The sequence below is a fragment of the Aethalodelphis obliquidens genome, unplaced genomic scaffold (genome assembly GCF_003676395.1).
Source record: "Aethalodelphis obliquidens isolate GAN/ISIS:26980383/991018 unplaced genomic scaffold, ASM367639v1 scaffold29, whole genome shotgun sequence".
In the NCBI taxonomy this organism is placed as follows: Eukaryota; Metazoa; Chordata; class Mammalia; order Artiodactyla; family Delphinidae; genus Aethalodelphis; species Aethalodelphis obliquidens.
Window position 1 is genome coordinate 434431 of NW_020837973.1, and position 14053 is coordinate 448483.

At 49.2% G+C, this 14053-nt stretch overlaps 1 protein-coding gene across 2 annotated transcripts; it reads right to left on the reverse strand.

Annotated features, from left to right (window-relative positions):
- Positions 1 to 446: 446 nt before the first annotated feature.
- Positions 447 to 13748, reverse strand: LOC113630229 (uncharacterized). 2 transcript variants are annotated; one of them, XM_027125417.1, is made up of 5 exons: positions 9453 to 13748; positions 7506 to 7540; positions 6514 to 6607; positions 3294 to 3366; positions 447 to 1301 (listed from the first exon to the last, which is right to left on the reverse strand). In XM_027125417.1, exons 1-5 carry the CDS (start codon positions 9513 to 9515, stop codon positions 862 to 864), a joined length of 705 nt encoding a protein of 234 aa, XP_026981218.1. In that variant the 5' UTR covers positions 9516 to 13748; the 3' UTR covers positions 447 to 861. The 2 variants fall into 2 exon arrangements, with proteins under 2 accessions (XP_026981218.1, XP_026981217.1); XM_027125416.1 differs by having other exon boundaries at positions 6514 to 7540; positions 9453 to 9512.
- Between the last annotated feature and the right edge of the window lie 305 nt (positions 13749 to 14053).

A 14053-nucleotide genomic window follows, 5' to 3' on the forward strand; every position in this document is an offset into this window, starting at 1 on the left:
GGGGGACCACACAGGCGGCCTGGAGGCTAACCCTCTAGGAGGGGACCTCCTCACCGTGTGGCTCACGCGGAGGAAATGGGAGTTCAGTAGCCTGCCCAGGGCCTCTGACCGTGTTGGCGGGGATAAGCACGGCCAGCACAGGTGTGACCACGGCCGTGCGGGTGAGGCAGGCTGTGCCCTGGACGGTCACCGCCTGCCGTGGGCCCGATTCAGGGGAGTGACAGAGCCCAGGCTGCCCCTGGGCCTGGGCTTGGGAGCCAGTTCTGGAGGCCCAGACCAGGCCTGGTTCACACCGGACTTCAGACCTCGGCACTAGTGTGGCGGGCAGGCCAGGGATCGGCTGCCAGCCCTCCACACAAGCAGCCACGTGAAACCCAGGGACTTGAAATTTACCAAGACTGATTTCAAGGTTGTTGCCATTAAAATTAACTTTTATTTTGTCTTATAAAACTTACTAAGGAATTCTGAAGAATTTTCTTAAAAGCTACTTAAATTCATACAGTTAAAAACATTAAGTCAACAGAGTAAAAACACGGGACCTGCGCCATCCTGAATCCTCTTCCTTCCTGGAACAACACTTAGACGTGCTTAGAAGAGTATGCGAGTCTTCAGAATATGGCTTCTAGAGTGAGTGAAGTGCAGAGATCACAAAGCCCTGCCCACGCAGCCAGCAGCAGAGGGGCTCCTGTGCTCCCTCTTCCCTCCCGACTCTCACGGAGGGTGTGGGGTCTGACAGTGGACGGCGGGGTCTGACGGCGGACCACAGGGCCCAGGTCTCCTCCTAGAATTGGAAATGAGGCCAGGCTGTGTGAGCAGCTCTGGAGGGAGGGGCGTCCTGGGGCCCTGGGGGACACGCTTGCTCTATTCAGGCTGAGCAGCCCGGTCCTCGGGCTCCGGGTCCTCAGACACTATGATCATGGTGACCTTGGCGGAGCTGCCGGGCTCAGTGGCCTCCTCGGGGCTGCAGCCCTCCTCCACGCTGACGACAGGGGTCACCTTCATCCCATACTCTTCTTCCTCGATGACGGGCAGGCCCTTGGGCACCTGGGTGTACGGCGCCATTGCCCACACGTGGGGCATCTCCTGGCACCTCCCGGAGATGTTGATGACCGTGGACTCCAAGCTCCAGGGCTTCTGGCTACTGGGGAGGACGTCCCAGGGCTTCTGGAACCACGTGTCCTTCCTTTGGCCGCGCAGAGAGGACAGGAGATCATGGGTTTCCGGGACCGACTCCACAGGCAGCCTACTGGCAGAGAAGGAGCCCTGCAAGGGGCTCTCAGTCGGCGCAGGTCCCTGGGCTCCTGCAGAAAAAGGAGACATTCCCGTGAGCACCTCGGAGGGGTGTGTGCAGGGGTGGGGGGCTCCGAGCCCAGGCACACGGCCCCGCACACGGCACACGGCGCCCCACACGGCGCAGAGCCGGCCGCTGCAGCAAAGACCAGGCTCGGCTCTGTGCACCTCCTGTCCTGCCCTTTTGCATTTCTGTAAGTTTTATTTCATTCTTCCTCAAATGTGTTTGGTAATTAAAGAACAGTTTTCTGTTCTCTTCAGATATTTTAAACTTTGCCTTTTATTTCTCTAAACAAAATAAATCCTCATAGTTATTTGGTGTTTTCGTCTGATGAGTCCCGAGGCCTCTGTTTCTGCTAGTTTCTGTGCATTCTCACGCCAGTGCTTTGTCCCCCCCGTGAAGTCGGTCACTCTTACCGAGAGCTGCTCACTTTCCCTGCAGTCCTCTTCGTGATTCTCTGATGAAGGAGCAGCAAGCAATGAAGGGCGAGCCTCAGAGGGTCTCCGCCTGGCGCCCAGGATGACCCTGACCCTCTATGTCACTTCTCAGGTTGGGGGCTCAGGGGACCAGCCCCCTTTTGCAAAGTTAGGGACAGCCTGGCGTTCCGAATAGTCAGCAATGATTTTTCTCTTTTCCTCACACCCCCAGGGTTTGAGGTTGATTATTCCTGTGTCCTTTGGGGCTAGAAAGTTGGGGTCCTCTGGCTCACCTCCACATTTTGGGGTCCCAGTTTGTTTTTTGTTTTTTTTTTTTTCGGTACGTGGGTCTCTCACTGCTGTGGCCTCTCCCGTTGAGGAGCACAGGCTCCGGATGCGCAGGCTCAGCGGCCACGGCTTACGGGCCCAGCTGCTCCGCGGAATGTGGGATCTTCCCGGACCGGGGCACGAACCCGTGTCCGTTGTATCGGCAGGCGGACTCTCAACCACTGCGCCACCAGGGAAGCCCATGGGGTCCTAGTTTTATGGGACAACTTAACCCATAAAGTGAAGTTGGCTCTGAACTTGGCCTTCTGTTTCTACCTCCTGTACGTCTGTGAAGACAAGGTCACCAGGGTTGGCAGGTGCCCTGGGCTTCTCTCTGGGGGTCTCCCTGCCTCAGTCCCAGCCGAGAGCCCCTCACCGCCTGGCTGGTTCATCACCACCTTTAGGAGGGCCTCCACGCGTGGGCGCACCCTCACACCTATGGTGCTTGCTGTGGGGAGCACCCTCTGTCCTCAGAATCAACCTGCATACTCGGGCTCATGGAGCAGCCTCTCTCTTCCCCCCTCCCTGCTTCACTGATGCCACGTTTGTGTTTGCGAGCCTTCAAATCCAGCTTACGTGGAATGACGTAACATCAGTTAACCCTCCAGCCTCCGTCTCCCCTCCAGGAGTCGGAGTCTCCGAGTCCTACATCGAGCGTGCTGAAGAGTTAACGGCTCAAGGAGGTGTCCCGTGTGCTCCACCGGGACACACACTCATGAGACCATATCGTCATGAACGTTAGTTGGTGAAAGGCTGAGTGGTGAATATTTTTTTAAACTCTGGAAGGATGAAGACTCACAAACAGTGATGACGCTGCGTGAAATCACTCGAGACCCCGGCAGGTGGGATGTGGTGGAGCACATTGGACCTTCTGTTCCAATCCAGACTCTCTGGCGGGACCTTGCCCCGTGTGGCCACCACAGGGTCGGCCACCAGCACCGTTCGGGGTGCACAGCCTGGATTGGCGGCCACAGACGGATGCCCAGAGCCAGGCCTCAGTCGGGGCAGACGTTCGCTGCTGGTGCTTCGGCCGGTGTCCAGCTCCACCCCTTGGACTACTTTTTGGCACAGAGGGGGGCAGGGCAAACACATGGGACGTCGGGGGCTGTCTGCGGACACGTCACAGAGACAAGCGTCCCAGCCCTGAGTTTCCATGCTGATTTCTCTCTCCTTTTTTTTTTTCCTTAGAAAATATTTAACTCTGTAGAAAATCACACTTGGGTAGAGCTCAGCATGACCCAAATTGCCCAATAGCTTACCTGAAGCTGAGCCTTGGTTTTCAGCCACGTCTCCCTCCATGTGCTGCCTTACGTCTCGTCGATCCTTTGCATCCTACAGAAAGAGAAGTGATACGGAATACACGATGCAGTATTTGTTAAACTGCCAAAGGGGACAAAATGTAGCGACAAGAGGATGTTTTAGAGACAGACAAGCCTGCCTCTCCCCTGGACGAGCTCTGAGACGTGGGCCGTCGGTCACCTCTAGAGCCTCAGAGCATTCATCTCTCTGTGTGGCTACAACCACCACTGCTTCTGGTGGAGAATGTTGGCTTTTCCTCCGGCATGTACATCAGGATAAAGACAAGTGTGCTTTGCCTAATGTGTGTGAGGGTCTCATGGAAGCCAAGGAGACCTGTGTGGGCTCCCAGCACGACAAACAGGGGGTGCCTGGGGCACACACAGGTCACCGCAAACCTGGCAACTTCTCCATATAACTCGCTGCTCCGTGGTGCTGGGGCCTGGCTACCAGGGAGCCCCTAGTGTTTCACACCCACATCTGAATACAGGCATTTTTTTCCCTGCCCCGGTGCTAACCTGGCCCAGCAGACTGATGACTTTATTGTCCCACGTCTGCCAGCTAGCCAACAGGAAGGGTGACCACAGTTCTTGCCAGACTTGCTAAAGGGTCAGGGATGGTGATCATTTCAACTTTCAGCGCTGAATGTGGCATGAACCAGACACTGGGATTATGCAAAATTGTTCTTTGAAAATTTGGAAAGACTTACAAGTAAACATGTCACTAGGAGACTTCTAAACCAAAACAGCATATCTAAAATATGCTGGAGTCTCCCTTCCCTGATCCAATACTTCAAAATTATAGTCAACAGATAAATAGCTACATAAAGGGGTAAAGACATAACTTCAGGGGAAAACAAGAAGGGAAACCCTTGCTGGGCCAGAAAAGACAACTCCCAAAGAGGTGGAAGCAAATGGACACAGAAGGACATGGTCAGAGGAGTGTGCTGTGGAAGGTGGGAGAGACCCTCATGGAACCCACCGTGAGGAGGGCAGGGCGCTGCTATGGTTGTGGGGGGACTACCCCCAAGGGATAACTTGCTGGGGCCACTGAAAGCCGAGCAGCCAGGCGAACGATCGCTGCTACAAACCTTCCTGAGTCCACAGGCAACAACGGGGTGTCTGCCCCCAGACGAAAGCACTGGAGCAGTGATCTTGGTACAGACGGGGCAGCGTGAGAAAAAATACGCAGAGGAAGTGCTACCCAGGAAGCAAAGGTGAGGTGAGGTGTTGCCAAACCATCTAAAAATTACTGGAACTAAGGGGAAACAAAATATTACTTTGGAATGAAAATAAAAACCGGACAAAGCAGGTAGGTGAGACAGTGGACGACCGTGGAACGGAGATTTGTGGGGAAGGATGTGGCTGATGACTGTGTTGAAGAAGGTTGTGTATCAAAAGTGCAGCAATGGTTTGCCAGGGAAAAGGGCTGCAGTCGCAAGTTTAGAGGTTCTCCTCCACTGAGGTAACCCTCATGCTGAAAGGAGCTGTCAGTCACCCATCTCACACTTGGAGACCGATCAGATGCTGTAACATCTGTGGGGAGGGGGCGGTTGCCACCCCCTGTTCTTTAGTCCTGCTGCGGCTTCGGGCAGAACAACCTTCATTCCCGGAGCAGCTGGCTGATGCACTCCACAAGTTTGGGGTTGTGTGTTCTGCTCGGTCTGGCCTTGCCCTGAGGGGCAGGCACAGGTGCCTGCCTTGGTTTTGGCCCCCTTGGCAGCAAGAGCTTCCATCAGTGCCACCTTCTGGAAGACTTGAAGAGACAGAACCTTTCCCCTCTATCTGCAGCCAGACATTTAAGGAAGTCTTTGTCAGGTCACTAGCTGACCACAGAGATAACGCAAGAGAAATTTCAGTGACAAGAAGTACACACTTGGCAAAAATAGTTTGGAAAAGTCACAAACACATAGTTCCAGCCTTCAACAGGCAAAAATCTATAATCCCTGAGGAGCAAATCTGACTTCCAGAGTTACCACATTATAATACTCAGAATATCCAGTTCTCAACAAAAAATTATAAAACATACAAAGAAACAGGAAGCCTAGACTTTCAAATTAATAGTCAAGGATATTAAATCGGCTGTCTCAAAAATGCTCAGTGAGGCAGAGGACATCATGGACAAAGAATTAAAGGAGATCAGGAAAATGGTGTATGAACAGATAAGAATATCAATAAAGAGGTAGAAATTAGAAAAAGAAACTAAACGAATTCTGGAGCTGAAAAATACGAAAACCGAAATAAAAAATTCACTGGAGGTGAATCAGCATATTTGAGCAGGCAGGAAAAAGGATCAGAAAATTGATGAAACTGAAATTATCCAGTCTGAGGACCGTAAAGAAAAAAGAATGAAGGAAAGTGGACAGAGGCTGGTGGACCCGTGGGACACCATCAAAGGTATCGACATACTGGGGAGTCCCAGGAGGAGGGGAGAAGGGAAGAGAACAGAAAAATACCTGAAGAAATAATGACTGAAAGCTTCCCAAAGATGAAAAACATGCATCTACAAATCCAAGAAGCTTAACAAACTTCAAGCAAGATGAACTAAAACAATCCACACTGAGACATTACAGCCAAATTCTCAGAAGCTAAAGAGAGAATTTTGAAAGCAGCAAGAGAGAAGCAACTGACCACAGACAAGGGATCCTCAGCGTGATCAACAGTGATTTCTCATCAGATTCCATGGACGCCAGGAGTCATTGGGGTGACATAATGTCACGAAGGAAAAAAAACCCTGCCAACCAAGAATTCTATACACAACGAAAGTATCTTTTAAGAATGATGGAGAAATTAAGACATTTTCAGGTAAACAAATGCTGAGGGAATCTATCACCAATAGACTTAACACAGTTTACACAGCCGCTCCAAATTCTTCAGGCTAAAATGAAAAGATACTAGACAGTCTTTCAAAGCTGCTTGTGGACATCAGGACTCCCACAAGGGCTGCTGGTGGTGCCTCCGTTTTGGGGTCCGTCTGCTTCTATCACACACACACCATCCCGCGGCCAGGAACAGCCTTGGCCCCCCTTTCTCTGCTGCTCTGCACTCAGCTGGGCTGCCCTGAGCAGCCGGCACTCCTGGGTCACAGGCAAAGCCGCCATCCTAACCTCAGTCTGGGGAGCCTGACTTCTACACAGAGCCTCACTCTGCACTTGGGGCTCAGAGGTCGGCCCCCCGGGCTCACCTCGAGTTTCAGGGAGCTCTCTGGGCGGATGGTCCTGAGGGAGGTCACACTTGGGCACCTGGACAGTGGCGGCAGGAACTTCCTCCACTTCCCTCTGCTGGGGTCGTGGGAAACAGAATCAATGGGGAGGCGGGGGGTGGCATGTGGGGGACACGGAAGGCGGCCACATGCAGTGGCCTGGAGAGGGCTGGAGAGGTGCGTGAGCATGTGTGTGCGTGCGTGCGTGTGTGTGTGTGTGTTTGGCGGGTGAGATTCAAGTAAATGACTTGTTCCTTTTAATTTTTATTTTAAATTGTATTAAATGACACCAGATGAAAGTGATTGAGCTTGGAGGGTAAGGGTGCCATCTCCAAATGCTTACAACATAGGAAATGTTTGATAAAAGTAGCTTTTTACTTAAAGCTCTCCCTGTTGCTGAGTAAGTGAATGAAGAGTGAGTAATTTACTTACTGTCAAGTTGTGAGTGTGTTCATTGTTACACGCTATTCTAAGATATAAGACTCTCGTGGCCACACACAGTTTTGCCAGGGGACAGAGCATACGCTTTAACACGTGTGCTTGAAACTGGGTCAGGGCCTTTGTAAAGGGCCACTTCCTGCCCTTGAGGCAGGAAGGTGGGCAGTGGGCTGGCCCGTGCTCCTGGAAGGCGAACAGACTCAGCGCCCACTGGACTCAGGCCTGCGTCAGGAGGACGCTGTTGGAAACCATCGGAAGGGCATCCTACGTGTTCACAGAGAGAGAAATCAAACGAGCGTGACTCGTATGTGTCCACTAGCTCAGGTGTCAGTTGTAAAGAAGGTGACAGGGAGAACTCAGGACTTTCCAGGCTGTGGGACAGCCGTGAGTGACAGTGTCAGAGAGTTGCCTGAATAATTGTATTTTCTGTTATGTCTTCCCCCAAATACCCCATCACAGATGCACCACTCTCCTCAGGAATCTGCGTTACGAGGAGTGTACAGCCCTTTGTCAGGTAGAAAAGCTCACGGACTTACCCCACTGTGGATGAACTCAGGTTGGCATCCAGTTCCTGTGGGGGGAAAGGAGTAAATGATGAGTCATCAAGTTAAGAAAGAAGCCCTCGACATGGAACTTATCTTACACAAAATCAAGCCCATCATAAGTGGACTTTGAGTAAGGCTACCTCAGGGGCTCCCAGGTCCAGGGAAGGATCCCTGGTGGGCGGTACCCTACCCCCAGTCCTCGGGTTCTGGCCTGAATTGCATCCCCTCCATTTCTATGTTGAAGTCCTAGCCCCTCGTGACTTTGTGACTGTATTTGGAAACAGGGCCTTTAGAGCGGCAATTAATGTGGCATGAGGTCATTGGGGTGCGTCGTATAGTCCACTGTGCCTGGTTTCCTCACGTGAGGAGGAGATTAGGAAGAAGGCCGTGTGATGGCCAAGGCGAGATGCTCAGAAGAGCCAACCTTGACTACAGCCTGACTGCAGACTTCTAGCCTCCAGAATTGTAAGAAAAGAAACGTGTAGTTTGGGCTGCCTGGCCTCTGCAGCCCAAGCAGAGAAATACACTGTCCATGTGCATGTGTTTTCACTCCTGTTTGGTGAGGACAGGAGTGGGGCGGCTGGGTCACGTGAAAGCATGTATTTGACCCCAGGTGCTGCCGGCCTGGCCTGTCTTCCACATCTCACCCGCAGGGCACAGGCCTCCACCTCCCCTGCCTCTTCACCACGCTTGGTATCAGTAAACTTTTTGCTTATAGCCACGCTGGCGGGTATGTGGTGATCCCTTATTGCAGTTCTAATTTGCATTTCCTCAGTGCCTAGTGACACTGAGCCTCTTTTCACGGGCTTATTTGCTGTCCATAGATCCCTTTTGGTAAAGAGTTTGTTCAAATCTAACCCTGACCCTAACCCTAAACTTTGATGATGTCCAATGTATCATTTTTGTTCTTTTTCTTCCTTTTCTAACCTAAAAAAATTAAATATTTCATGTATTTTTATTCAAAAATCATGCAACCACAGATAACACTTTGGAAAATAGAAAAAGAAAACTAAAAGTTACCCAGAGTTCAATCATTCTAATGCATTTTCTGTCAATCTTTTTTTCCCCATTTATAGGATTTGGTTTTTGCTTTATACAGTTGCAAACATGCCATATATGTAATTTTATATACTGCTTTTCCCCACTTATTACATCAGAAGCATTTAACTTCATTATTTCATCTTCAAAGCCAGAATTTTCAATTGGCCCATCATCCGTCAGGACTGGGTGTCCAGCCCATTTTACTTAATCATTCACCTGAATTTGGATTTTTAGATTATTTCAGATTTTTCATCATTATAAACAATGCTATGGTGAACATCTTTGCAATAGAGCTTTGTCCACGTTTATGATTGGATCTTCAAGTTAATGGTAAGAAACAGTTGCATGCTCCCACATGCTGGGTGCTGTGCTAGTGGAGCATCTCTGCAATCATCACCAATAAACTTAGACGTTTGCACAGGAGTAGACATGCACAGGGCTCCCTGCCCAGGTAACCGGCAGAACCGGGTTGAACCCAGGAAGCCTTAGAGTCTATTTTCATTCTCAGGAGTGCAATTCCTGGGACCAAAAGTTTATTAATAGGTTTACCCAAAGGGAAGACCTTCTAAAATAAACCTTATGATCTAACGTGCATCCTGGTGACTGTACTTGGAATTTGCTGAGAGAGTAGATCTCAAGGTTCTCTCTCACACACACAAGGTGACGACATGAGATGCGATCATCTCACGATGTACACACATGCCATTGTTCTCTTTCATAGACAATGATTTTGGCATCGTATAAAAGAAAACTTGGCCTAACACAAGATCTGGATGCCCGTCTGGATGTAAGAATGGACGTAGGAACATACCGTTAGAGTAGCAGCCCCGGAAACACTACAAATGTTTAAAACAATCGAGTCCCTGAGTCCGGCCCCTGGCCCCGCGCCGCGCTTACCTGCAGCCCCGAGGAGCTCTCGCCTGGGATGTTGATGGTGGAGTCCTGTTCTGTGAGCTTCATGCTGGCGGGACATACAGAAGGAAGAAAGGACACGTATCAGCAAATGTGGACATTTGGGGGCTCAGAATGGGCTGTGAGAGGCTGCGCGATCATACAAGGCTCAGAGAGAGAGCAGCTCTGCTGAGCCCTGGAGTCCGGCCTCTGACACAGAGGGAGAACAAACGCCTCCTCTTTAAGCCCCTTAGTTTGTGAGGATTTGTTGCACTAGACCTAAAACGAACACAGAAGTATCGTGCTGAACTCTCCACGTGGGCCCAGGGTAATCATCTGAGCCTCTAAAACCGGAGAAGCCAGGAAGCATAATTCAGAGAGATTTGAACGTAAGAAGGACGTAAACTGCCACTGCTGACTTGCTATTCGGGGGAGGAGAAAAGGTGAGAAGTGAATTCTGTCACTGTCCCCAGTGGGCTTGGAAGGGGCTTCTCCCCCAGGACCTCCAGGGATGAACGAAACCTGGGGACACACGGTTGCTGTCTGTGGGGTGCAGAGAAGAGACCCAGTTTCATTCGACCAGGTTTCTGCCCCAAGGAAACCATGAGATAGTAAGTGTCGATGCGTGTCTTCACGTGTAAGATCTGATTCCTTGCTCATGTTCTCATCCCATCCATTTAACGTTCCAGAACAGATAAACAGTCCAGAAGAAATACTCTTTAGAAAATGGTACGATAACCACTGCTAGAGCAAGAGACACTGTAAGGTCCTCCGTGAGGTTTCCCGTTACAACTTGCCCACAGAACACCGTCACATCCACGGGCACGTATGGGGCGCACTTCTTCCTCTGGCAGGTGTCACATGACTTAGATATTTCCCCTGGTCTCTGTGAACCGAGGTCCGACCTGCTCTAACAGGGTCAGCCGCAGGGTGAGGCTGGGAATGGCCATCACAAGTGCCGATTTCCTCAACTGGATCCAAACTACTACGTTACCCTAGAAACATTTTCTGCCACAAAAAAGACTACTGGCAATTTATTTCCCATCTCATCTAGAGGATTTGTACCTTACATTGTACTTGTATTGCATTTTACCCATCATTAACCCTTTCATTAAATAATGCTAGCTCCTTTTCCAGTTGGAGGAGTAGAGGCTGGATTGGAAAAGAAAAGAATTCGGTAAAGACGGTAAAGACGAATATGATACATGCCCAAAAGGTAGAAGAAAATGTCTCGATTTTTTTCTTTTAACAGAAGAAACTTCACAATACGTGAGGCGCCTAAGGAATTATATATGATCATTATTTTATAAAATAAAACATTATGGGTACAATGCACAGAAAAATTATTAGAAGGGAAGACTTAAAAGGTACAAACCGAAATTCCAGCAGGAGCTACTGGCGGGTGGGGGACTCTGAGTGTCTTTTGTTTTTATACTGGGGATTCTGTATTTCCAAATTTTCTATCATAAATATGCATTGATTTGGAAATCTGAAAAAAATTTTGTTTGAGGTGAAAGTTTACCATCCTGGTTCCAGTTAAGTTTCTATCATTCTTACCAGAAAAGGATAAAAGAGAAACGTTCTCCGATTTTACTTAAAGGGTCCTGGTTAGATGATGCTGCGAAGTGAAATTCATAATGACTTGGATTTACATGATAGTCTCGCCAGTCAGATTTCTCAGGAAGTCAATTTAGAAGAAAACTTATTGGGTTGTTTGAAAGCGAATGATCTTTTTACACTAAATCATATTTACTGGCTGACTGTTAGACTAAGCAAAAATCTAAGTAACTCTCAGCATGTGAGAAACTGCCTAGTGGTGCATTTCTTCTAAGCTCCCCTTTCCTGGTCCAGGGAACCTCTCTGCCCTGCTGGATGCAGGATGGAGAGAGAGTCCCCGTCCGCAGCTCCCAGCACGTCCCTCCGGAAGGGCGGGGGCTGCACTTCTGGCCCCTTTTCCACTGAGGAGAGATGAATCTAGGCTTCCCTGCGCTGCCACATGGAGCAGTGATGCTGGGAAGAAGCAATGGTCCCTCCCAAGTGAAGCCATATTGAAGGCAACACCAACCCCAAACCCAGGTGTCTTGGAACGGGACAAAATCCTTTCAAAGTTTATCTGGAAAAATAAATGTGTAAGAATTGTCAACAATTTTGAAAAATGAAAACATCTTGATAGGAATTTGTCTAACCGGGAATAATGGGATGCTGCAGTAGAAGGAGATAAATGAGGCAGAAGCAGGCATCCAGGATGAGTGCAGATGGGTCCAGACACTAAAGGGAGAGCGTCTCACTTCCGCGGGGAAGGTGGGCTACTTAATAGATGAGGTGGCAACCAACAGGTGTATCGCTGGGATAAAATGACTTTGTCACCTGTCTCGCTGTTTCCAAAAATCAAGATGGCCTGAGAATCAAAATGGAAAGAAAGCAAATAAAAACTATGAAAATATTAGAAAGACTATTGGAGGATATGTGTAGAAACTGAGAGTAAGGAAGGCTTTTCAAAGCAAGACAAAAGAAAATTTTGACAAATTCAGCTTCAGAAAAACTTGTGACCTCTACATTGCAAAAGACACAATAAAGAAATTTTTTTAAATGACAGACTGGATGAAATATATTTGAAACACACAGAACAAAGAATTAGTCAATATCTTCAGTAGGCAAAGAGCTCTTAAAATTGCTAAGAAATATACAAATACCCCAGTATAAAAATGGGGAAAATATGTGAAAACCTAACGCAGCGCACACAAGAGAAATTATACAACGGTCAAAACAGATGAAATGATGCGCGTTCCCACCGGTGTTAAGAGGAATGCGCCTGGAAACAGTTACTTGTTTTATCTGGATAAAACTAAACATACTGTTAGTACCTTGTATTGACACCTTTGAGGAAATTGCTGCAAGTGTGAATTACTCTAACTTTGGGGAAAGTAATCGTGAAGGTCTATGAAGACTGAAAGTGCACAGCCAAGCCCTTTGCCCTACGGATGTCCTACAGAAATAAAACCGACTGTACCTAACAATACTGGCACAAAGAGGCTTCGGTAAACTGTCCGAAAAAGCCAAGGCTGGACATAACCTCCGGGTCTGCCGGGGGGCAGCTGACGAACTCACGGTCTATCCATGGAAGAGGATGACTTTCCTGACGAGAAGGAATCACGTCCATGTGCAGTGTCACAAAAGCCATCCACGATCCACCATCGGGGGTGTAAAATAGGGGGCTGCAGACTGACAGGCATGGCGTGATCTGATCTTTCCCTGTAAGCTTTTGTGTACGGATAGAAAGCAAAGGTGGCGGCTGCTCAGATATCAGCCTTGAGGCGGTGCTGGGGGTTTTCCATGGTCCCTATGTTGATGCAAGAGCATGTGTTACAGATATAATAATGCAGAAGCAGTGAGGTATTAATCTCAACCGACTCTCAACTTTACATGGATAACAAACACAGCTTCCTGGCATGGAGCAGGGCGTGGTGGGCCGTCACCTGGTGGGCCTGCCGATAGCACAGATGACCAAGCCAAAGGGGATTTTTCTCAACACTTGAAATCTAAGGAATTTGCCCTGCTGGGTTTCAGATTTGCTCGGGACTGGTGACCCTTTTTTCCTTCTGATTTCTTCCTGCTGGAATGGGTATGTCTCGCCTATGCCTGTCCCGTCAATGTATTTTGGAAGCAAATAACTTGCCTGGTTTCACAGGTTCACAGATGGAGTGGAATTTTGTCCAGGATGAATCAGTCATACCCTGAGTCTCAGCCGTCTCTGATTTGGATGATTTAGGTGGTGAGATTTGGGACTTAGAGCTGATGCTCGAACTGGGGGACGTTGTGATGTGGTGACAGAGGAGCGTGGATTTTGGAGGGCTAGAAGGCAGACTGTTGTGGGTTAAATTGTGTCCCTTCAAAAAAGATGAGCAGTTGACCCTTGAACAACATGGCTTTGCACAGTACGGGTTCACTTATACGTGCGTTTTCTCCAATATACAGTTGGCCCTCCGGATCTGTGGGTCTCACGTCCGAGAATTCACCCCAACTTGGACTGAAATTTCTATCAGTGGTTTGTTGAATCCTCGGATCCAGAGCCCACAGATGTGGATGGCTACCTAGGGGACTTGAGCATCCACGGATTTTGGTAAACGGAGGGGTTCCTGGAGCAAATCCCCCACGGACACTGAGGGATGACTGCATTGGAGCCGTAATTCCCAGGACGTCAGAATGTGACCTTATTTGGAGACAGGGTGTTTCAGAAGCCATCAACTTAAAGTGAGGTCATGGGGGCTTCCCTGGTGGCACAGTGGTTAAGAATCTGCCTGCCAATGCAAGGAATACGGGTTCGAGCCCTGGTCCGGGAAGATCCCACCTGCCGCAGAGCAACTAAGCCCATGTGCTGCAACCAGTGAGCCTGTGCTCTAGATCCTGTGAGCCACAACTACTGAAGCCCAAGTGCCACAACTACTGAAGCCTGAGCACCTAGAGCCCGTGCTCCACAACAAGAGAAGCCACCGCAATGAGAAGCCCACGCACAGCAATGAAGAGTAGCCCCCGCTCACCACAACTAGAGAAAGCCAGTGCGTGGCAACAAAGACCCAACGCAGCCAAAAATAAATTATAAAATAAAA